This window comes from Myotis brandtii, unplaced genomic scaffold (genome assembly GCF_000412655.1).
Source record: "Myotis brandtii unplaced genomic scaffold, ASM41265v1 scaffold668, whole genome shotgun sequence".
In the NCBI taxonomy this organism is placed as follows: domain Eukaryota; kingdom Metazoa; phylum Chordata; class Mammalia; order Chiroptera; family Vespertilionidae; genus Myotis; species Myotis brandtii.
In genome coordinates, this window is record NW_005370597.1 from 4,748,996 (window position 1) to 4,772,222 (window position 23,227).

Below are 23,227 nucleotides of genomic sequence, written 5' to 3' on the forward strand. Positions count from 1 at the left end.
CACAGTTAATGCTTAATGATTTATAAATAATTTTAAATGTTTTCTCCTTTTTAGTTTTATATACACACATAGGTTGTTTTTTTAAAGAATATGATTTTTTAAACAATAAAGTTCCACAGATGATTCTAATGTACAACCACTTAAGAACAATTGAAGTAAATACTGGGAACTAGATAATTATAGACGGGATTCATATTTAGGGGCTAGCTAGAAAATGCCTTCTATCTTATAGCCCAAACTAGGGCACGGGGGAAGGTATTGGTATTTTTCAGTGAACCTGTAGGGTGATATAAAATGCACACAAGTAAATGTTTATTTCTATTTTCCAGGTCTACAACTCGAATAAAGACAGTCAGAATGAAGGAAGTAAGTACTGTGGCTGATAATTTTCTGTGGTTGGGGTTGGGATTGGGCTTTGAGAATTTGCTACTCCAGAGAAGAGCCACCAGGAGGTGCTGTGGGCATGTTGGGTCTGCCCCATTCCCCCCAGTGCAGCCTGACAGGCTTCCACCCTGACACATCTGTGACTCCAGGACATTCAGTGAGCCTGACTGGCAGGACTGTAACAACACTGCATTATATAACCCTTCACACTATACAGAACATTTTCATGTACATTAGTTATCTCAGTTAATCCTAGGTCCTCTTAAGAATGTAGCTCCAATCATCACTTAAAAGTCACTTAATCCAATCATACTCAGCTCCCAAAGAACCCTGCCTATGAGAAAGCCAGAATTGACTTTGCCTCCCACACTGTCTTGCTCAAAGGACTGGAGAGGCAATAGCTATCTCAGTGATTGCTTAGTGTTCTTTGTTGCCTCTTTGGAGAGGAGGAGTGGAGACAGCGAGCTCTGTAATAATATTCCTCTTTGATGAGAGTGACCCTGGGCAGCCTCCGTAGAATATACAGGACATTCTCCCCACTGCTGGCTCTGAGTACTCTGGTTAATCATGATTTCCAAGGGCACCTGCAGCCTTGTAAAGACAAGGGGATTAAAACAAAACTGCTGCTGCTAGGGTGTTTGGGCTGATTATCTCCTTGGTGCGCAGGAGAAAAAACACATTCCTTCCAGGTTGCTACAAGAGTACAAAGGAAATTCTGTCCCCTTTCCTCAGATTTGCTTTGTCAAATTTACTTGGGAAAAAAAAATTCAAAGGTAGCCCTACCATGAATTCCAGTCATGTCAGAAAAAATCAGTAAAAACAGTGCCTGCCCATGTGGACAAAAGGATGAGCTATTTTACGTGTGTGAAATCCATTATAGGACAGAGATTTTCACTTTTTCAAAAAAACCATATTGTACCAGGAATTTTTTGTTTTGTTTTTTAATCGTCACCTGAGAAAATGTTTTTATTGATTTTAGAGAGGAAGGAAAAGGGGAGAGGGAGAGAGAGAGAGAGAGAGAGAGAGAGATTGGTTGCCTCCTGTTCCCATATGCATCCCTACTGGGGATGGAACCTACAACCTGGGTATGTGCCTGACCGGGAATCAAACCCATGACCTTTCAGTGTATGGGACAATGCTCCAACCAACTGAGCCACACCAGCCAGGGCTTTCCTAGGAGTTTTATATGAGATATTAAGTAATTTGGAATGGTGGCTTTTGGTAGATGGAGACCTTTAGGACAGGAAACAATGTTTCTTTGTTTTTTTCCTTTTTCCCTCAATAATTGAACAAGAAAAAAGTTTTTCAAGTAAGTATTCAAGGAAACAAGTCATTTTTTCTTTCCCTCTTCATCAGGTGGGATTGTTTTACAGTGCTTGAAATAAACTCTGGATAACTTGCGCTAAAATAACAATAGCAAAAACAATGGTAATAATCACGTAGGACTATAGAAGGCTGTAGGGTAACTCACAGTAAAGTAGGAAGAACTGAAGAACCGGGCTTGAAGACATTCCATCTCTGGAGACCCAGGAACTAATGAGAAAGGGTCTCCTCGGTGATATTTGCAGGATGATACAACTCTGAACTGTTTTTAGTTCTTGCCTCACTCTTCTGAGAATTCAGATTCCCCAGGGAAGGTAGCATCAAGTTGGTCTAGCTTGGGGCCCAGCCAGGGGAAATCAAGACACCTTGATTGACAGTTTCTGCATAGAACGGGAGCAGAGTTGTTTGCCAGAGGGAAATCAGGGAACACACTAGGATAAGAGAGGCTAGTTAACAAGCAAGCCAAAGTAACAGATGCCCATACCATATCCCTGAGACACACTCCTTATAAGGACCCAAGAATTGAGGGGGATCAGAGGCATAGGAATGGAGACCCCCAACCTGAAGTTTCCTTGTAACTGTGGTCTTAAGAACTTGCTTCTCTCTGCTTGAGATAAGTACTAATAGATTTGAAAGATGACCCTGATTCCATTGGTGAGCATTGTCAGCTGATTCTACCATTGCAGTTATTTGCATTTTCACCCCACCCCCACCCCCAGTGCTCCTTGCCCAGGGTCTGAATTCTGCAACTCTTTTTCTGCCTATACCACAATGAAAATTATTTTAAAGTTAGGAAGTCAATCTGATATGAATTTAAGAGTGAGGCATTGCTCTTTTTACCTTCAGTAACCAAACTTCAAATGTCTAGCATTCTCTTTCTAGAAAATATTTTGGTGGGAATTTGAATGCCAGCATTTTATCATAGAGCCGGAACAGGTAGGTAGCAAAAGGAAATTTCTCTGGGACACTTCCGAATTTGTTTCTTTCATTTTGAAATTTCTCTCAGGGCCTGCAGCACCCATGGGGTACAGGGCATGGCCATAAATAATGTCGGTCAACTGCTGGTATTTTCCAAATAGCCCAGTTGCCAGGGAGCGGATGGCAGCAGATAAATATAGGTGCAGAGTCTTTATCCTCTCCTTTTTATTCTCTATTTGGATCTTAGATATAGAGAGATTGAATTAAACATACTCCTCCATTGGTGGCACATTATCATCACAGGGCCCTCCACTCATTTTCATTCTTTTCTCAATTCCTATTCCTTTTCTCTCCTATAGGCCACCATTCTAATGTGTTCTTTTAATCTGTATTCTCCAACAATGTGTATATGTTTTATCTACCTGTGTTTTTAAGTGACACAAATGGCTATATGTCTTGCTCAGTTTACTTTGCTCCCTCAGCATGGTCTTAGGAGCCATCCATAGTCCTCTGTCTGCTTCTAGAGCCCGGCTTCTGTCTGCTGCACACTCCATGGTGTAGGACACTGTCCATCTGTTTCTGTAGAGATGCCCTCCACCTCCTCATGCCTCCAACTCATCACTGCTAACGACACCAACATCTCTTACCTGTCCCCTGTGTGGCATTTCTTTGGGTTATATGCATGGGGAGAATTTCTGGTCTGTTAAAGGGAGTGCATAGACAGAATTTTAGGGAGGACTCTCATGTCCTTCTCCAGAACAGTTGCTCCACAGTCCCACCAACACTCCTTGAGGATTTCTCTATTCATGCCAGCTCTTGCCATTATTCAGCTACCTAATTTTTTGTCAATGATAGCTCATTGTTTTTTTAGTTTATTTAGCTCATTTCTCTGATAATTAATGAGCTTGAGCATCCCTTTATTTGCCTGTTTACTGGGTTTCCTCTTCTTTTTTCTTTTTTTGCCTAGTTATGTTCTTTGCCCATTTTACATGGCAGGTACCAATTTTTCTTGTTGATTTGTGAAGTTCTTTCTGTATTCTAGATATCAATCCCTTGTTAGGTGTAGACATTTTAAATATTTCTTCCTATCTTGTCATCCATCTGTTAATATTATATGTGATATCCTCCCTTGAGTATAAAGCCTTACTCTTTTAATATTCAAATTCATCTTCTTTTTTTTTGCATTCTGGTTTATGATTTTCAAGTTATGTTTTAAAGAAGGCCTTTCTGACCCATGTCACCAAGATGTGCTCCTACATTTTCTTTTATTGGCTTCATGATTTTTATCTTTCACATTTGGACTTCTAATCTGATATCTATCGTTATATATGATGTTTCATGAAGATCCAGCTTTGTTTTGTCCATATGAGGAGTCAGTTTTTTTACCAACATCTACGAAACTCCATTCTTTCCCCCTTTGACCTCTGGTGCCAGCTTTCTTGTACATTAGGTTTGCGTATCTGAGCTCTGTCTCTCAGATCTTTATCTCCTTGGTTTATTTGTTCTTGTGCTCAGACCTCTCTGGTTTTAATATGATGGCTCTGGGGCTGGTCTTCATATCTGGTAGTTTAAGTCTCCTGTCTTTACTCTCCATTTAAGGGTTGTCTCAGCTACTTGTGGAACTTTATCCTTCTATATAAATTCTGGTATATATGTGATAAGTTCCTCAGAAACTTAAAATTTTCATTGGAATTGCATTGAACGGTATTGTTTAATTTGGGGATATCGACACTTTCATATTAACTTATCTCCTCTAAGAGCTTAGAATGCTTTCCATTTATTTAGGCTACCTTTGTCATTTATTAGAGTTTTAGTTCTCTGCCTACAGATCTTGTGCATTTTTGGTTTGGTTAATCTCTAAATACTAAATTCAGAAACCACTCTGCTATTTTTGCCAATCTTAAGGACCTTTCACCCCGTAGATCCTGCAGACATCAGGGATCCTTTCCTGGGTTTGTTCCTAGAGTATCAGGAATATACACCAATGACACTGAGCTTTCTCTCTTGGCCACATTCTGACCTGGTAGAGAAGGGAAGGGAAAAGATGGGCATAAGGGTAATAGAGAGGAAGTAGGGTTTATTGCTCCCTAGGCTCCTTTACTGAGGGAGTGATCTTACAGTGTCAATAATCTGGACAGCTGATACCTGGCACTGATTTGCCCCCTTTCTTATTACAAACAATGGGACTCTGCATTAGGCAAGAACCCCTCCTCCTGCCCCACCCCTGTGGCCGCCTTTGCCATCTTCATGTGTATCTGCTGAGTCTACATGTCCTGTTGCTTGCCCTGCCTTTGGCTACAGTTATGAGAATTGGTTTATTCTCCTTTGAATTGAGCTCAGGTCAGAAGCAGGAAGAAAAGCCAGGAAATGGCCTGTCCTCAGCCCAGGCGGCTGTTGTCCTGTGGTCCCACCTGAGGAACAATTAGAAAGCCAAGAACTTGTGCAGGGCAAGAGCAAGGGAAAGATAGGCTTTTCTAGTGTGAGTTGGTCTTTTCCAAGTTTGACATTTTAAATGAGAATGTCACTGCCTGTTAGCTTTAAAAAGATTAGCTTGTTTACAGAAGTGCTGCCGTCCTGTTGTTCCTCCAGCTGTTTGAAGGCTGAAGGCTGACGGAGACAGAGTGGGCTTCGTCTCCTAATCTTGATTTCATAGTGCCACTTCTCTTAATGTGCGTGTTAACTTGAATTCCCGAGGTTAATCGGATTACATTCAAAGGGCCATGCCATCTCATGTACCTCAGGACCCAGCTCGACCCTGACTGTCTGGCTTTCCAAGAGGACATCGCAGTGGCTTACTCTGCTTCCCGCTCTTGTTTTACATTTTCCTGGTTGATCCTCCCTGAAGCTTTACTAGATTTAACTGCAGGAGTTCAGGTTTCCTGTAGCTCTTCATTTGATCAAAACCTATCAGAGCTCTTAAAGGGCCTGTGGTCCTAGGAGACCTGAGCACTGAGGGGTAAAGGGCATTCACAAGTAGAATGTGCATCTCTTTCTTTAAGGAGTGTATCCTCTGCTGTTGAGGCTCAGACCACTGGGAGACAAGAGACAAATGTGTAGGTGTGGGTGACATTCTGATGTCTACGGATGTAACCAGTGTGCAGACAAAATGCCCACAGCTGATTGGTTTGAGATAGGCTTCCAGCTAGGCTAGAGAGACTTAAAAAATGGAAACTTCCCAGCTGCCCGCCTCCCAGAAAAAGGAAATATAACATTTCCTCTGTGCTTCCAAGTCGTAGTCCCTTTATTCCCAGTATGTTTTTAATCTAGCACTCTCACAAGAATCCTTTGTATTTGTACAATGCTCAAGAACCCACTGTACTTTGTCAAGTTGTCATTCATACTGGGATGTGGTGGAAGAGCAGTGACTGGAGAAAGAATGACAAGTTGGAGTTAGGGTTTAGTCACATAGGATGTAGACATTGACTCTAAACTTCACTTCTAAGCAAGTTGAAAAACATGTATTTTCACTTCCTATGAAAATAAAATACGAAGTCATTGTAGAATATGAAGGAAATATAGCAGTGATTCTAAAAAAAAACCAATGAAAATCATCTATAATACCACCCCCAGAAATGCTTCCTTCTTGCCTTTTTTTATGTCTTATATGTATTTTGTCAATGTCAATATGTATTTTGACTTAATTGGCATTATACTGAATATACTTGTTTCCAGGCATCTTGTCATGTCTGAAAAATTATTTATAAATACCATTTGTAATGGTTGTTTATTATTCTGTTATAGAATTATATCCCAGTTTGTTGAACCAGTTGCTATCATTGGACTTGAATGTCCTTTCCAGGCTTTTGACATCATGAGTAACAGCAGCCTGAGCATCCTTGTTGCTCATTTTTACGTATCACAGATAATTTCCTGTGGGTGGGTCCTGCCATGTGGATGGGAGAGAGCTGTTTCTACGAAGGGTCCTGTGTACATGGTGTGGATTAGCGTGCTGACACACTGGCTGTGGAAGCCTAGATCAGAGTGGACCTCCCTATGCTTCCATTTCCTTTTCTGTAAAATGTTGTGTGGATTAAAGTTCAGCACAGTATCTGACATGTTAGCTGGTAAGTGCCTAGTTCCTATTGGTTCTTGCCCTTCTCATTGTCTGGCCATGCCAGTTAGTCTCTCACATGACAAGAGAAAGCTCACTGATTGGCAGTTATTGTTTAGCACAGGGGTCAGCTTTTTCAGTTAAGAGCAGTGATTTTGAACTCTACTGTTGTAGCATGAAAGCAGGCATAGACAACATGGCAACAAATGAGTGTGGTGTTTATTAGTAAAACTTTATTTACAAGCCAGGCAATGGTGAATTTGGCCCGCAGACTATAGTTTTTTTAAACCTTAGCTTAATACAAGAATACATTTTTAAAAATTATTCTACGATGGCAGGAAGTTATGGCAGGAAGCATGAAAGTGGTATGTGAATGGTTGCTATTTGCAGAAATGCTGTTCACAGCTGAGTTTACAATTGCGCAAACAGGCTTAGAGTTTCAGGTAGCACAGTTGAGAAGCAGTGGGGCTGATGGTCAAACCAGAGTCTGCCTGATGGCCCAAGTCACCCCGTCTCCTTCCCTTTCTCAATATGCGTGAGATCTTGGCTCTGTTCTACCATCCTGTCATCATGTAGCCAACCCACAGGAGCTGGAAGGAGTTTTGTCATCAGCCTCCAACACCTAACCCACCCGGCTCTTTGCGGTTGAGGGGCCACCCCATATTCCACCCAGTGAGCCTCGTCATTTGAACCATCAGTGGCTCCTCACACACCAGGCCCGACCCTGGGAAAGTCACATGTTTCAGTGACTTTACAGCTTCCTGGTGCAGAACCGTGACATGGCCCTCTGCCCTCCCGCAGGCATTCGGCAGCTCAACCAAAGCGGCTTTACATGTTGTTTCTGTTACGTGTGCTCACCACTCTTTTGGCCCTCAGTCAGATCAAACTCCCAACGGTGTTCTATCAAGGTTTTCTGGTTTCATGAGGATGCGCACGAGATGGAGGACCAGGAGAGGAGACAGGGAGCTCTGTGCGCTCGCTGCCCCGCCTCTGATGTGTACATTCTCTTCATCTCTGTGCCTCAGCTTCCCTTGATCTGTAAAACAGAAAAAGATAATCCATCTTGGAGATTGCAGGGAAAGGCACGATGGAATTGCATGGGTCACTGTGTCCTTTCAAAGGTTCTAAAAGCCCAACAGTCTCATGAAAGCAGCAGAGGACCAAAAAAGAGGATTTTCTTTTTCCTTTCGCTTCCAGTCAACCTTCGGCCTTTTGCTATTAGAACGTCCACAGCTGAGAGGCAGGAGGAGGCAGTCACTGGTAACCAGGACGCCTGTGGGATCAGAGCCATCCCTCGGCTGCCAGGTCTCCACTGGCCGGTGGCTTATAAATAGAACATTTCCCCTTTTAAACCTGAGAAGGATGGATGGCATGATGGGCATGGCGACCTGGCCTCCTGTGCGCTGGCCCACGAGGCAGTCAGCTGAGGGCACCTTCCCCTCCAGCTTTCCATCCTGGCCGCCAGGCCTGGGCTGAGAGAAGACAGGCGCTTACTCCCTGCCCTGCTTGCACTCCCTCCCAGTTGTCCCGCTCCCCCCTTGGCCCTTTCCTTTCTCCTTTCCCCTCCCTCTGTTGCATGGCAGGCTCCTGTGGCCACCACTTGCACCGCCTGAGCCATCCATCGTCAGGTGAGACCTAAGTGCTGACTTTCTGCACCTCGCTTTTCATTGTGACTTGTGTGTGCAACACAGTTTCTGTGGCTCACATTGAGCTCAAATTACATTTAGTTGAACAGTAATACCCAACTCGAGAACAGCCCCGACCGAGGGGTTGAGGCTAGCGAGAGAGGAAGATGATGGAGCAGGTTGTTTTCTCAGAGATTTTATTATTGGGGTTTCCAGCCCCAATAATATGACTGGCAGTGGTGCTCTTTGGACTCGCTTGGACAATCAGAAGCTTTGCTGCTTGTTCTAAATGACACTTCACAAATCCATCCTCTCTCTGAGCCAACTTTAGACTGACAGATGCAGCCAATGTGTGACTGTGCTGTGGCCTAATATTCCCCTTTCCCTTGGCAGTGTGGGCTCTGTCCCGACAGCCTGGCAGGTGTGAGCCGCCCCTTGGCAACCCCAGTCTGGGCTTCAGCCAAGCAACAGTGAGCAGGTCCCTGGCTGCATCTTTAACTCCTAAAGCTCAGTGCAAAGGTTCTCGAGGCAGAGACAGAAAGATTTCCCCCAATGCCACCAGGGGCAGGCTCTGCATTAATATCTATTGAGCACAGACTATGTACTGGGCAATGTGCTCAGCATTTGACATACATTATGTCATTTGATCCTTATAAGGTAGGTAGCATTGTTGACCCATTTACAGATGAAAAAAATGGGCTTCATTCTGAGTGCAAGTGTGTGGTTACTTAAGATCATGCCTTCCCACCCTAATCAGTGTGTTCACATTCTGCATGCAGATTCAGCAGAGGTGGACCCGTGCTGCTGCCCACAGTGCGGACAGTGTTGAGTGGTGTTTGTTATTACACACCAGGGGTGGGTTCCCAGGCTCACAGCTTACTGAGTGTGTGGCCTTGGGAACTTAATTTCGCCAGGCCTCAGTTTATCTGTAAGATGAGGATAGCTTTAGCACCTGTGTCATTGGTTTATTGAGAGGATTAAATGGGATTAGGAAGGGAATCTTTAGTTCAGGGGTCTGGTATTCTAGGCAATCGTTAAATGTTGTCCTCTACTGTTATTATTGTCAATGACATTGTCCAAAACCAGAGGCTATTTATATAGAATCATGACACGGGGCAGTCTCTGTAGAGTTCCTTGGAGTGCCTTCACAGACATCTCCTTATTGGATTCTCACAAGGCCTGATCTTATCCACGAGGAGAAGGGTTGTAGAGCTCAGAGGCGAAGGATGCCTGTGTCACACAGCCACTCAATGGGGACTCCAGGTGCCAATGTTAGGCCTCTGATCTTGAATGTCCTCTCTTTCCCTGCCCTTTGCTGCCTCAGTGTTTGTTGTGACCAAAAAAATATCTAGACCATTCCTAGGTCAGGTGAGAGGACAGGGAGGTGAAGGCAGGAAAGAGACCTAGATGGTCAGAGGCGATTGGTTCTCAGCTTGACACTCTTCCACTCTCAGAAAGCTGGAGTTCTCTTTTTGGTTGAGAAATCAGAGCACAGTTACCCAGGCCTCAAGGCAGAAAGGAATTGAGGCCACTGGACTGTAATTTATTCTCGTGATGTCCAGATCCCAGTTCGGGAGACAAATGGTCCTGATGAAGCTCTTCGGCATTACCGTGGTGGGCATTATTGCTCTTTCCCGGCTGTCCTGATTCAGAATTTTAAGGTGAACTGGGAGGCTGCAGGTGTAAAAGCCCACAAGGACCCACTCCATACCCTGCAAGCTGACCTGCAGCCCTCAGCCTGTACTGCGCAAGAACCCAGACACTGCCACTCTGGCTGCCTGCATATTGCCAAGAACCGTAACACTTTACAGCTGTCCTAGAGCCTCCCTTGACTCAGGCTGAGAGCTGGCAGGTTTGTTCCAGGCCCAGCAGGGATTTCATCTCCTTTCCTGCTACCTATTTTACTTTGTCTACTCTGTGTCCCTCTCGGCTTATTTTTCTCTGTGTGTGTCTGTGGAAAAAGAAGCTAGGTGCCTGTGTATGTGGTAGGCTAGGGAAGAAAATTTGATTGGCAGTGTTCATGCTTAGAGGCCCGGGGATGAATGAGATCCCTGCCAGTCCTGTTTGTCTTGTGCTTCTCACCGCAGGGCCCTGTGCAGCCAGCTGCTCCCCATCCAAGGCTCCTGGAGTGTGGGGACTTCTTTACCTATTGGTTTCTTGTGTCTCAGCTGGTGAAAATGTAGATTGTATTTGTTCCTTCATTCAGGAAATATTTATTGAAACTACAGTAATGAACAAGGCAAATAAAGTCCCTGCTGTCATGGAGTTATACTATTGAGAAAAACTGACAACAAGCAGTAAGCATGTAAACAAAGGTTATACTTTCAGGTGGAGAAAAGTGCAATGAAGAATGAAGAGCAAAGGGATAGAGAGTGAGAGGGAAGGACTAGCTGGAGCAGAGAAGACCTCCCTGAAGAGGTGACATTTGAGGAGAAATCTGAACAAAGGGAGGGGGAGGGAGGCATGTCAGGAGCTGGCAGATGAGCATTACTAGTACAGGGACCAGCATGTGCAAAGGCCCTGAGGTGGAGGGAATGAACTAGCTGTGTTATAGAAATATCAGAGAGGACCATTATGACTGGATTGGAGGAAGCCAGAGGGATAGTGGTCAGGTAGGCTAGGACTAGACCCTGTGAGGCCATGGTCAAGGGTAAGATTGTGTTCTGAATGTCATGAGAAGTCCCTAGAGAGTTGTGATCAGGCAAGTGACATGAGCCAATGTATATTTTTAAAAGATGACTCTGGCTGCTGGTAGAGAATAAACTGTTGGGGGCAAAAGTCAAAACAGTTGAGAGGCTATTTATTGTAACAGTCCAAACAAAAGGTGATGGTGGCTTGGATCAAGGTATCAGCAATGGAGGTGGTGAGAAGTAGTTGGATTCTAGATGTGTTTTTAAGTTATTACTGATGGGACTGGCTAGTGGATTGGATGCGGTATGTTGAGAAAGCAGGGAGTTAAGGGTGTCTGCATTGAAATAGGACAGCTTGCTAGTAGTACCCTCGTACCTTATCTTCTCATCCAGGTTGAATGTAGTGCCTGGTCTGGAACAAGTTAGGACAGGAGCTCCCAAATGTTTTATTTATGTATCATCTTTATGAATTTTTTACATATACCACCTGTATTATTATTGATTTACTATTTTTCTTTATATCAATTCACCCTTTTTAAGCCTAAATTTATTTTAAAAGAAATATATCATGCTATGTGTGATAATCCAGTAAGTTTCCAATATTCATTAAAGTAAGTGTACAACTATTATAAATATTTCTTTGTGAACCACTTGGAACCATTTGATATACTACCAGTGGTACAAGCCGACATTACGTAATGAGATAATAGCACTGGTTGAATTGTTATTAGATGGAGAATGTGATATAGATATTAGCAACTGATTAATAGTCACCAGTCATTACCATTCATCTTCAGTGATAACATTTTACTTGCTTTGTATATAGTACAGTGCTACCTGAAGTGTGATTCTCACACTTACTGAAGCATAACACCTGGGAGGACACCCAGAATGTGATGTGCAATAAGCATGCCCCCTCCTTCTCTGGTCTGCTGGATTTGAGGACTGCTACTGGAGTAGAAAGTGCAGAATCTAGAAAATGTGATCCCCAGCCCCTGTCCTTTACTGAGCAGCCATCTGAATTTTGGCAGAAGAGTAAGGAAGTAGAAGAGGATGAGCTAAGAAGTGAGCAGGAGCTAGAATCCTGGTTCCACCACTCTCTAATGCCATCATCTTGCAGAAGTTCCTTACCCGTGTTGGAGGTGAGGTTTCCTGCCTACAAAATAGGGAGGGGGAGAAGGGTAGGATGCGTTTAAGTGCTTAGCCCAGAGCAGCACAGTCTGCTTAGTGAGTTATCATTGTTGTTACCACTTAACATCATGGGCCTGGCTTTTCTCATTATCCAAACCTAACAGATATATTGGGAAAATCAAATAAGCTATAATTTATTCTATAAATGGTAATGTATTATCCTTCATTATACTTATTAGTGTAGAAACACAGCAAGAAGTTATTAGTAAGAATGGTAACAATATTTACCCCCTGGGATTATTGTAAGGATAACATGGATTTGAGTATGACAAGTATTTTATCAACTGGACTGTTCGACTCAAGTATTAGGAAGTAATAACATATTGGTAATACTGGCAATGGCCATTTATTAAATACAAAATAAGTCACAGTTGCTGTATATTTCATTTGATCCTTGCAACGCCTAGATGTGTTATCCCCACTATACAGGTGAGGAAGGGAGTCTCTGGGAGGTGAAGCACCTTGCCTAAGATCACACCCAGTCCGAGAGTAGCAGAGACAGGATTCTATCTGATCCTGCCTGTTTTTAAAGCTTATTGTTCTCTTTCCAAGACATATCATTTGTGTCTGTGTGATTTCAGTTAATAGTAACGTGAGTCCATATCCCCCAAATACATACTGGTCTGAGAGCACAGTATATAGGCATTGGAGTTGGATGGAGCACAGGGTCTTGGGGAGCTGATCCAGGATTAAAAATCAGCTATGGGGAATCCCCAAAGTAGAGAATTTACACCAGGACAATGCAGAACCAATCGGCCAACTTTCCTGGGCCCCACTGGAAATTTCTGAAGGCTCAGTACCGTTTCCTAGGGGCCCTGGTCAGGGAGTCCTAGCAACTCTGGGGTTCCACATAATTGAGAATGTGCACTCTGAGTGTGTGAGCCAATTGGAAATCTGTTCTCCAGGTGGATTTCATATTTATTTCCATGTGGGTGTTTTTCTTCATGGCTTTTAATGGCACTGAAATTGATTAAATTCAGAAGGAGCAAGGTAGGCCAGACTCTAAAGAGCAAATCACGTTGGGAAATTGAGCAAATTTATGTGGTGAGAACATGCCCCTGGAGCTGTCCATAAAACGTCCATATAATGGTGGCCTGCTCGCAGTAACTCTAGACCAGCCGTGGGCAAACTACGGCCCGCGGGCCGGATCCGGCCTGTTGGAAATGAATAAAACTAAAAAAAAAAAAGACCATACCCTTTTATGTAATGATGTTTACTTTGAATTTATATTAGTTCACACAAACACTCCATCCATGCTTTTGTTCCGGCGGTCCGGTCCAGTTTAAGAACCCATTGTGGCCCTCGAGTCAAAAAGTTTGCCCACCCCTGTAACTAGACCACTAATAGCAGGGCCACACAACTCTCTCAGGGCACAGAGAGAAAGCTAAGGCCCAGAGATGGGATGTGAGTTCCTTATAGATGCATCACTAGTTAAGGCATCTTTACTGCTAATAAAAACAGGACTAAGGAGACGGTGGGACTGGGCTATGTAGAAAGGCACAGGCCTGCCAAGGGATAGAAAAAACCATCAAAACGGCAGCAAAGCCAAAACTCGAAAAGATTTCACAAACACTCCATCCATGCTTTTGTTCCGGCCCTCCGGTCCAGTTTAAGAACCCATTGTGGCCCTCGAGTCAAAAAGTTTGCCCACCCCTGCTCTAGACACTCCCATATCCATCCTGTTAACTATAGGGCAGCAACTACCTTTACCTCTCAGTTCTCATGTTTTTATGCAAATATGCAGCACTTCCAGCAAATTCCATTTCTCCCATAAAAAATTTAAAAATAAATTTTTTTTTTACTCAAAGAAAAATTGAATAAGTTTTCTGGGGGAAAATTTCAGGCTGGGAAAAACCTGTTGAATACCAGCTTCAGAAAAGTGGTAATCCATTCTACTGGGTGTTGAGACTAATTCAGTCGATGAGCATCGCTGCTTTGCAAAGGATTTGTCTCCTGAAGGTCTGTTAGAATTCCCGGGGGTGGGGCCTGTAACCTTGGGGTGTGTCCACAGACCATGTGTCCATCAGGCAGCCTATGGTATGGAAAGCCCCCTTCTGTTCAAACTAGATTTGGCTACTTCTTGCCTAATTTCTTGGTGTTCTGAGTACTGAGGGTTGGGGTAGGGCAACAGTAGGTCAGCGGTTTTCAGAAAAGGGGCTCCTGGACCTGAGGAGAGATCTGTTGGGTAGACTAAGCTCTAGGGGAGAATGCCCTTGTTTTCTAGGGCTTTCCTCAACCTTTAGGGCCATCCAACTATTTAGATGAACCTGTTACTGTGACGAGGAGGAACCCCCACCCCTACCCCTCGCCAGCCTAAGGTTCATGCCACCACATACAACTCGGTGATGATAATGCCTTGATGAACAAGCAGAGGATTTCTAAAAGTTCCAGGAAAACCTAAACTTGGTTTTGTCTCTTCTGTCTCATGTCTTGGCTTGCACAGCTTTTGCTTTTCCTTTCTCTTGAACTCATTTTTGGGGCTGTATTGCTTGGTGGTAGTATCTCTTTTTATTGATACAGGAAGGAAGGAAGGAAGGAAGGAAGGAAGGAAGGAAGGAAGGAAGGAAGGAAGGAAGGAAGGAAATGGTTAGATCAGGGCATTCATTTCATTATTTAACCATAGCTTCCACACAAAAGATGAAAAAGCTGAGTGTCAGAAACTTCAATAACTCACCTCCTCTCAGAGGGTTGATATCAGTTGGAATCTGAAAGGTCGTTTTTTACTACACCACACTGCCCCTCAGCATCTCTCCCCACGGTCAGTCACCATTTGCCTGTCCATGCACCCAGAATGAAAAATTACACAAAATGAAAAATGGGATGCTTCTTCTTCCTGTCCAACAATGTAGTAAACCGTGAAAGACAGAGATATAACACCGAATAAAATAAAGATGTACACGGACCATTGCCTTCATGGATGCATACCTTGTTTGGTAGACTTTTTTTTGTAGGATTATACAATCCAATGTAAGCTTGCAATTGTGCTGTATACTTTGATGGACAGGTTGATGGTGCTGTATCCTAGTGTGTGATGGGGCATTAACCTAGATAGAAAGGTCAGGAAGGCTTTTTTTGAGGAATTGATACTTAGGGGACACCTGAGGATTCAGAGTTACTTGGGTCAAGGGGCTTCCAGGTGAAATTCAGAGCTTGTGCTGGGGAGAAAGTGTGGCCAGTTGGATTCTCTGGACGAAAGTCAGTGAGGTTGGGATGCTGAGATCTAGGGGAGAGGCATCAGACAAGGCTGGAGAGGCAGACTGGGGCTAGACTACAAGGGTCCTGAGGGTCATGTTAAGGATTTGGGTTATCCTCCCAAGAGCAGTGGGGTGCCATAGAGAGATTTTAAACAGGGAAGTGCCATGGTCTGATTGTGTCAAGATCACGGGGGCTATAATGTGGAGGACAGATGGGAGGAAGCCAGAAAAGATGTAAAAAAACCAGTCAGGAGGTCATTGAAGCCATCCTGGTAACAGATGATGGAAGCCAGGACTGGAGTGGTGGTGGTGAAGATGGAAAGAACTAGACAAAATTGAGAGACACCCAGAGGTAAAATTGAGGGTCTTGGTGGTCATTGGATATGAGAGGTAACAAAGACGGGGGTGCTAAGGGTTATGCTCACGGTTTTATTGTAGTTCTCACCCTCTACCATCACCTACACATTTCTTTGTTGTTGTTGTTTTTTAATCCTCACCTGAGGACATTTTTTCCATTCATTTCTAGAGAGAGTGGAAGGGGAGGGAGGGGAGAGAGAGATGGGGTGGGGGAAGTGGAAGAGGAGGAGAAAGTGATGGGGGAGAGAGAGAGAGAATCAATGTGAGAGAGACACATTGATTGGTTGCCTCCTGCACGAGGGCACCTAGACCGGGGCTGGGGATGGAACCTGCCACCCAGGTACGTGCCCTTAACTGGGAATTGAACCCAAGACACTCTGGTGCTTGGGCCAATGCTCTAACTACTGAGACACCAGCCAGGGCCACACCTCATTTTTTTAAAGGTGTAAAGAACCAGGAAAAGTGTCTCAAGTGAGGTACCATGAGGTACTAGAAGCTGCAGAACATGGCAGTGGTGTTTATGCTAAAAGCCATCTCTACCTGGCCCATCAGCCTCCTTCCTTTAGATAAGAAAATAATTTGAGTTTTTGTAAACAGCAAAATAGTCATTTTCTGGATTTAACCTGTCTCTCTAGTCTCAGAGTTCTTACCCTAGACCAGTGGTCGGCAAACTGCGGCTCGTGAGCCACATGCGGCTCTTTGGCCCCTTGAGTGTGGCCACGAAGTTTCAATCGCACTGTATGTGCGCGCCCACATGTGGTATTTTGTGGAAGAGCCACACTTAAGGGGCCGCAGTTTGCCGACCACTGCCCTAGACCAGCGGTTCTCAACCTGTGGGTCGCGACCCCTTTGGCGGTCGAACGACCCTTTCACAGGGGTCGCCTAAGACCATCCTGCATATCAGATATTTACATTACGATTCATAACAGTAGCAACATTACAGTTATGAAGTAGCAATGAAAATAATAAATTTATTGGGTCACAACATGAGGAACTGTATTTAAAGGGCCAGAAGGTTGAGAACCACTGCCCTAGACATATAGCACAAACCCCAGTAGTCTGGCCGGCATCCTCCTGCCACTTGTTGACTGAGGTCAGCCCACCTCTCCAGTATTCTCATGTTCTCCATAGAACTTTGGAAAATAGGTTTGTGTGACCTGGGCCCTTTCCTTTCTTTAAAAGGATACAAAGAAACAAGGCTTCAAAAGTTGAAATGAAAATTAAGAGGATGACACGTTTCTAACTTGGCGGGTCAACCTGGGTATTTGGTGCAAGCTCTCTGAATAGTCATTATATGGCAGCTGTTTGGGCTGCCCTGTGCGTAAACCTAGGCAGAGCTGACTCTGAGGCTGAGGATGAAAGATAAGCCTTGACCGTAAGACAGGGGATGTCAGGCCGGCGTAGGAGTCACAGTTCCTGCAACAACTCATCGCAAGTCAAATTAAGGGAATAATGCAAGCCTAGTAGATATTTAATGAGAGATTATTTCTAGAGATTATAAGGATACAGAAATTGCAAATAAATCCCTGACCTTTCCTGAGCCTTGGCTCAGTGAAAGAGCTGAATCACCTGCTTGAGGGGATTAAGAAGAACCGCTTCCATCTGTCAGGCCGCTCAGACTTTTTCTGTCATTAGCAACTGTTTGGCGGTGATCCTGTCCTAAACCTTTTAGTGGGAACTCGATTTTCAGAGTAGGAGATCTCAATTAACTTAGATTAGGAACCTGCTAGGCAGAGATCAGGACGAATGATCTGCTAATGTATGCACTGTAGTCCCTATCATATTAGTGGTACTCAGGACACGTTAAATAAAGCAGTTGTTAATCATTTGTAACCTAATCATGACGTCAGCAGGAAACTGAGGTTGATGAGAGTAGAAGTCAAACCTGAGAGAGAGTAATAGGCACAGATGGAGAGACAGAGATGCAGGGAAGTGTGGGGCCGCAGGCAGTTATGTACCTTATAGCAGTTCCAGCTTAGAGAGCTAGAGCGATGGTGGCAAAGTTGTACTTCATGAGTTTCTTGTTGGGCACAGTGGTTTGACATGCATTCCATTTTTTAATACATTTTTATTTGTTTATAACTGCAATAATTATCAGCACTATGCAACATTATAGGCCAACAGAGCTCTTAATGTTTGACTTTGCAATATGTAAGCAATATATACATTGAATACTAATATATACTAATATATACCAATGAATACTACATTACCTGCATAATGTGTAAGGCCTTTATGTTTAACATCTGTGTAAGTTTATTTAAAGAAGGAGTTTGCTGGTTTAGAACAAATTGGAGAACTTCTGATGCTGGGAAAATCAAAGGATGAACATTTACTCAGATTTCGGGGGGCCTTGCTTTGCCGATTTCCAAAAGAAGTAATTGTAGTTAATGTAGGTTAGTGGAATTTAATTTTTTGGCAATGTACTTGGAAGGTTCTATTGTATTCTTTTCCATTACCTGTTACTTACCGAGGAAAGAATCTTGCTTCCTACAGTTCCACATGAAAAGACTCAGGGACTAATTTGCCTCTGTAAGGCTCTGTCTAGCTCTGTCATTTCTTCAGCTACTCGTGCTGATGGCTTTTTGAGTACGTATCTTCTTGTGACTGGGCTCATCACTGCCAGCTACCAGGTTATTTCTAATTTTCAAAACTTTATCAGTGTTCATGGGGTAAGGAAGCAAAATAATCATTTTTCTGAACAGAAGTTCATTGATGCTGTGTTCACAAACCTACTCTTAAAACATCCAAGTTTGGAATCAGCCGTAGCTGCTCACAGAACACTATGCAAAATGACAGTTCTCTCCCAGGCTTCTATGACTCTCATCCCTATGCAAGGATCCTCTTAAGAACCTCTCAAAGGAAGAACTGAAAGGCTTCAACTGACTGTTGAGTCAGTTATGAACATTTTGGAAACCTCCTTAAGTATAAAAAGTAATTTCCCCTCTGACAAATACATTCTAGTAGGCTCTGTTCTAACTACTGTAAAAAAGGAAGAAAAACCTCCCCTGCACCCGAAAGGATGCCCAGGATCCTTAGTCATCAGGGAAATGAAGTCAAAGCCACAATGAGGTACCACTTCACACCCACTAGAATGGCTATAATAAAAAAGACAATAACAAATGTTGGCAAGGAGTGGAGAAATTGGAACCCTCATTCATTGCCGGTGGGATTGTAAAATGGTGCAGTGCTTTAGAAAGCAGTTTGGCAGTTTCTCAAAAAAGTTAAGCATAGAGTCACTGTACAACCCAGCAATTTCACTCCTAGGCGTATACTGAAGAGAAATGAAAGTATGCCCACACAGAGACTTGTACACAGATGTTCCTAGCAGCATTTATTCATAATAGCCCAAAGGGGAAGCAGCAGCTGATGAATGGATACATGAAATGTGGTCTATCTAGACAATAGAATAGTATTTATAATAATAAAAGCGTAATATGCTAATTAGACCAGATGTCCTTCCAGATGTCCTTCCTTCCAGATAAAGCCACAGCAGTGTGGAGACAGCGGCAGAGGGCCCTGGCCAGGGTGTTGGGTGGTTGTTGCGGCAGAGGCAGCAGAGGCCCCCGGCAGTAGGGGCTGGGGCCAAGGCCCTTGCACGAATTTCGTGCATCAGGCCTCTAGTTTCGTCATTAAAAGAATGAAGTATTGATGTTACAGCAGAGACAAATCTTGAAAATATAATACTAAATGAAAGAAGCTAGACACAGAAGGCCACATATAGTATGATTCCAGTTACATAACATGTACAGAATAGGAAAATCTAGAGACAGAAAATATATTAGTGGTTTCTAGGGGCAGGAATAAGAGGGAAATAGAGAGTGACTGCTAATGCGTATGAGTTTTTTGTAGGGGGCAAAGAAAATGTTATAGAATTAGATAGTGGTGATTGATAACTTTATTAATATGCTAGAAATTAATGAATTGTGGGTGAACTCTGTGATATGTGAATTATATTTCAATGAAGCTATTTTAAAAAATCTTCCCCAAGGTTCCAATAATTATTTGGCCTGTGTATTATAATTTGTTATTAAGTTTAGGAAATGTCCATGGCATGAGTTAATTGAGTTTCACTTGGAAAAATAATTTTGATCTGGCTTCCAGCTTCCAGTCAGAAAGCCCAATATAACACAATTTGCAAAGTAAATACTTGGTTAATACTAGAAAAAGCAAGGGATTGGCTTAGTAGGCTTTTTACAGCTTTAAGGGAATGTAAGAGCAATGGTTTTGTATGCCAGTTGGTCTCCAGGTAGAAAAGCACTCTTTTCCTCCTTTTCTAGTACTATACTTACTATCCTAGAGACCAAGTGTGTCTATAATAAGTACCACTAAGCCCCAAGCATACATGTAAGAACAAGAGCTATTTCCCTTTGGGAAGAGAAGTTTTGGGAAATTAGCATTCCTTTCTAGTTTGATTTGGAGACTTCTCAGTGATTTTTTTTAAAAGGATTTTTATCTTCATTGGATCTAAGTTTACTCATAGACATTAAGAATTGGAGAAAGATTCCATTTGGATTAGATCCAAGATGAGTTCCAGTTCTCTCAGTGCTCAGAGTGTACAAGTTTATTTCTTGCCCTGGGATGATGACGAATCTTTTATAAATACTCACCTTCCTACCTTCTGCCATTTCCCTCTCTATTCTGAACATTCATTTGTAGAATGTTTTGTCCTGATATCCTAAGGAGGTCAAAGATGAACCCATTCTTAAAAATGACCACACGCATCTTATTACTGGGTAACCAGCGTGTGGGGATGAATTTTGGTGGGTTTCCAGCTTCGTTGTCAGGGTGGGAATTAGTTCTGTGCTGTGGAAAACGTTGCTAACTGTTGATCATCTGTTTTCTGAGTGACATTAGTGGGTTTGGGAGCAGATGGAAAACACGGTCACCACCTATTGAGTTACCACACAGAGCACACAGAGGCTGACTCTACTTATTATTGCCTTAGTTCTTCTGCCTCAGGTGGCTTCTCTGTTCTCGGCTGTTTTAATTTTCTTCTGGGTCATTTTTTTCTCCTTCTAGTAACCTGAGCAGTTTATTTCTCTCTTTAACTCAGGGTCACATTTAAGGCAGTTGGTCATACGGGTTCTGGGGTGAGTCTCCCACATATTAGACCTGCAACTTTGGTCAAGATACCTAGCTTTTGCCAAATCTCAGTTTCTTCATCTGTAATATGAGGCTAATGATAGGATCAGCCTAAAGGACTTGCTGGGAAGAAAATGAAATAATCTATGTCAATCACTTCTCCAACATTTATGCTTTTTGAAGGAGACCAACAAACAGTCCTCCAGCTCCTGATATTAACCAAACAATTTAAAGGATGCCTCGTTATTCCTTTGGTATAGTGCTCATCACTGTATGCTACAATTTCTTCAACTATACATTGATGATACTAGATAACCTTGCAGAGTTACTGTGAAAATTAAATGAGATAATATACACAAAATACTTAGAACTGTACCCAGCATGTGGTATGCTCTCAGTGAATAACAGCTTTAAAAAAAATTATTCCCATGCCTTTTGTGGGAAAAATTAAAAGGATATGTGGCCACACCATGGGACTTAGTCGTCTTGGGTTGGTCATGCCTTGTCCCAAGGTTGGTTTGCATGGCCAGCAACTTGAACTCTCTTCTCTTCCTCTTTCAGCTGCACAGTTGGACAGCATTGGCTTCAGCATAATCAAGAAATGCATCCACGCTGTGGAAACCAGAGGTAAGTAGTTCAGCAGATGGCATTGTTCTCAGCGAAGGTCACACATCTGGGGAGGTGTCAGACCTGAGACCTGCTACCTGCTGATTTCCGATTTTAAGTGACTCATGAACCCCCAAGTCCCATGGCCAGTGGGTTTCTATGAGTTGTGTTGCCCGGAAGCAGAGACTCTCAACCAATTTGGTGTCATTGACGTCTTTGATCTGGAGAAAGCTTTAAATGCATACATATCAAATACTTGGTATTAAAAGGAAACCAACTACTGAAGTTCAATTATTAAAGTACTAATAGTATGTGTTGCGCTGCAATAATACGTGTTTCTTTGTTAACACTGTAAATAAGTTAAAGTGGTGGGTTGACAAGTTGCTCCATTCAGAAATATTTCAAGGTGTCTATAACAATTGTAATATGTTATGAAAATATCTATGACTTCTGACCAAATTGCAGGTACTGCTAAATCTACTGTAATTTGTTGCTTATATTGTAATGGAAGGGAAATGCTTAATTTTCAGTTAGAAGTTAGTGAAAATAAAGCTGTAATTGTGTTCCTCAGTTCATAGACACCCTGAATTCCGTAGTGGACCTTTTAATGTCCATGGACCCCGGGTTAAGAACCTACTCTGGGTAGCTTGTTGCTGGGGACCATGCAGGCAGAAAGAAATGTCCAGCCCCCTAGGTTCCTGCAGTGGCACTGTGGTCAGCCCTGCCTATCACACATTGACCTTTCCTGGGTCCAGAGGAACAGGGTTTTGAGATCAGGGAAGTTGTTTCATCCCAATGGTCTCCATCCCCTCTTCTGAGGTGGCCACAAAGGTGATTCCTTGGTTCTAACAGTTTGGAGCTTTGAGTGCATTGGTCTGTTGAGTCCCTTACAAAAGCTGATAACTGTCTTCCCACTAGGCTTGATATGAGCCATTGTCAAAGTTGTGCATCTTATTTTTTCTACAGCCTCTCAACCCACCAGCCCTTTTTATTTGTTTGGAAGAAGTTCTACCACTTAAAGCAGGAGCCATAATTCTTGCCAGTTGAGAAATATAGGCATCTTCATAAAGGCTATAAAGCATTGAGTAGAGGGAGAGAAAAAAAATTAACCTTAAAAGCCTGTACTCCTATGTATCCAGTCAAAAAGTCTTTTATCCAACTTAGTTATTTTAATACTAGAGGCCCGGTGCACAAAAATTTATGCACTCAGGGAGGGCGGGGTCCCTCAGCCCGCCCTGTGCCCTCTCACAGTCTGGGACTCCTCGGGGGATGTCCACCTGCTGGCTTAGGCCCGCTCCCTGGGGGATCGGGCCTAAGCTGGCAGACATCCCTCTGGAAGCCCGGGAGCCCTTGGGGGATGTCCACTTGCCAGCAGGGAGCAGACCTAAGCTGCAGTCAGACATCCTTAGTGCTGCTGAGGAGGCGGGAGAGGCTCCCGCCACCACTGCTGTACTGGCAGCCATCAGCCTGGCTTGTGGCTGAGCAGAGCTCCCCCTGTGGGAGTGCACTGACCACCAGGGGGCAGCTCCTGCATTGAGCATCTGCCCCCTGGTGGTCAGTATGTGTCATAGTGACCAGTCATTCCCAGTTGTTCTGCTGTTAGGGTCAATTTGCATATTACCCTTTTATTATATAGGATAGAGGCCTGGTGCACGGGTTGGGGCCGGCTGGTTTGCCCTGAAGGGTGTCCTGGATCAGGGTGGGGGTCCCACTAGGGTGGCTGGTCAGCCTGGGTGAGGGGCTGATGGCTGTTTTCAGGCTGGCCACACTCCCTTCAGGGTAGGGGTCCCACTGGGGTGCCTGGCCAGCCTGGGTGAGGGGCTGATGGTTGTTTGCAGGCTGGCCAAGCCCCCCAGTGGGGAC

At 43.6% G+C, this 23,227-nt stretch overlaps 1 protein-coding gene across 1 annotated transcript in view; it reads left to right on the plus strand.

Annotated features, from left to right (window-relative positions):
* The window catches only part of ARHGAP26 (Rho GTPase activating protein 26), a 409,256-nt gene that overhangs the window by 204,562 nt on the left and 181,467 nt on the right, over window positions 1-23,227 (plus strand). The window contains exons 12-13 of the mRNA XM_014529049.1: window positions 330-366; window positions 21,320-21,385. Of these exons, the coding sequence (XP_014384535.1) occupies window positions 330-366; window positions 21,320-21,385 (103 nt within the window). The remainder of the gene's footprint in view (window positions 1-329; window positions 367-21,319; window positions 21,386-23,227) is intronic.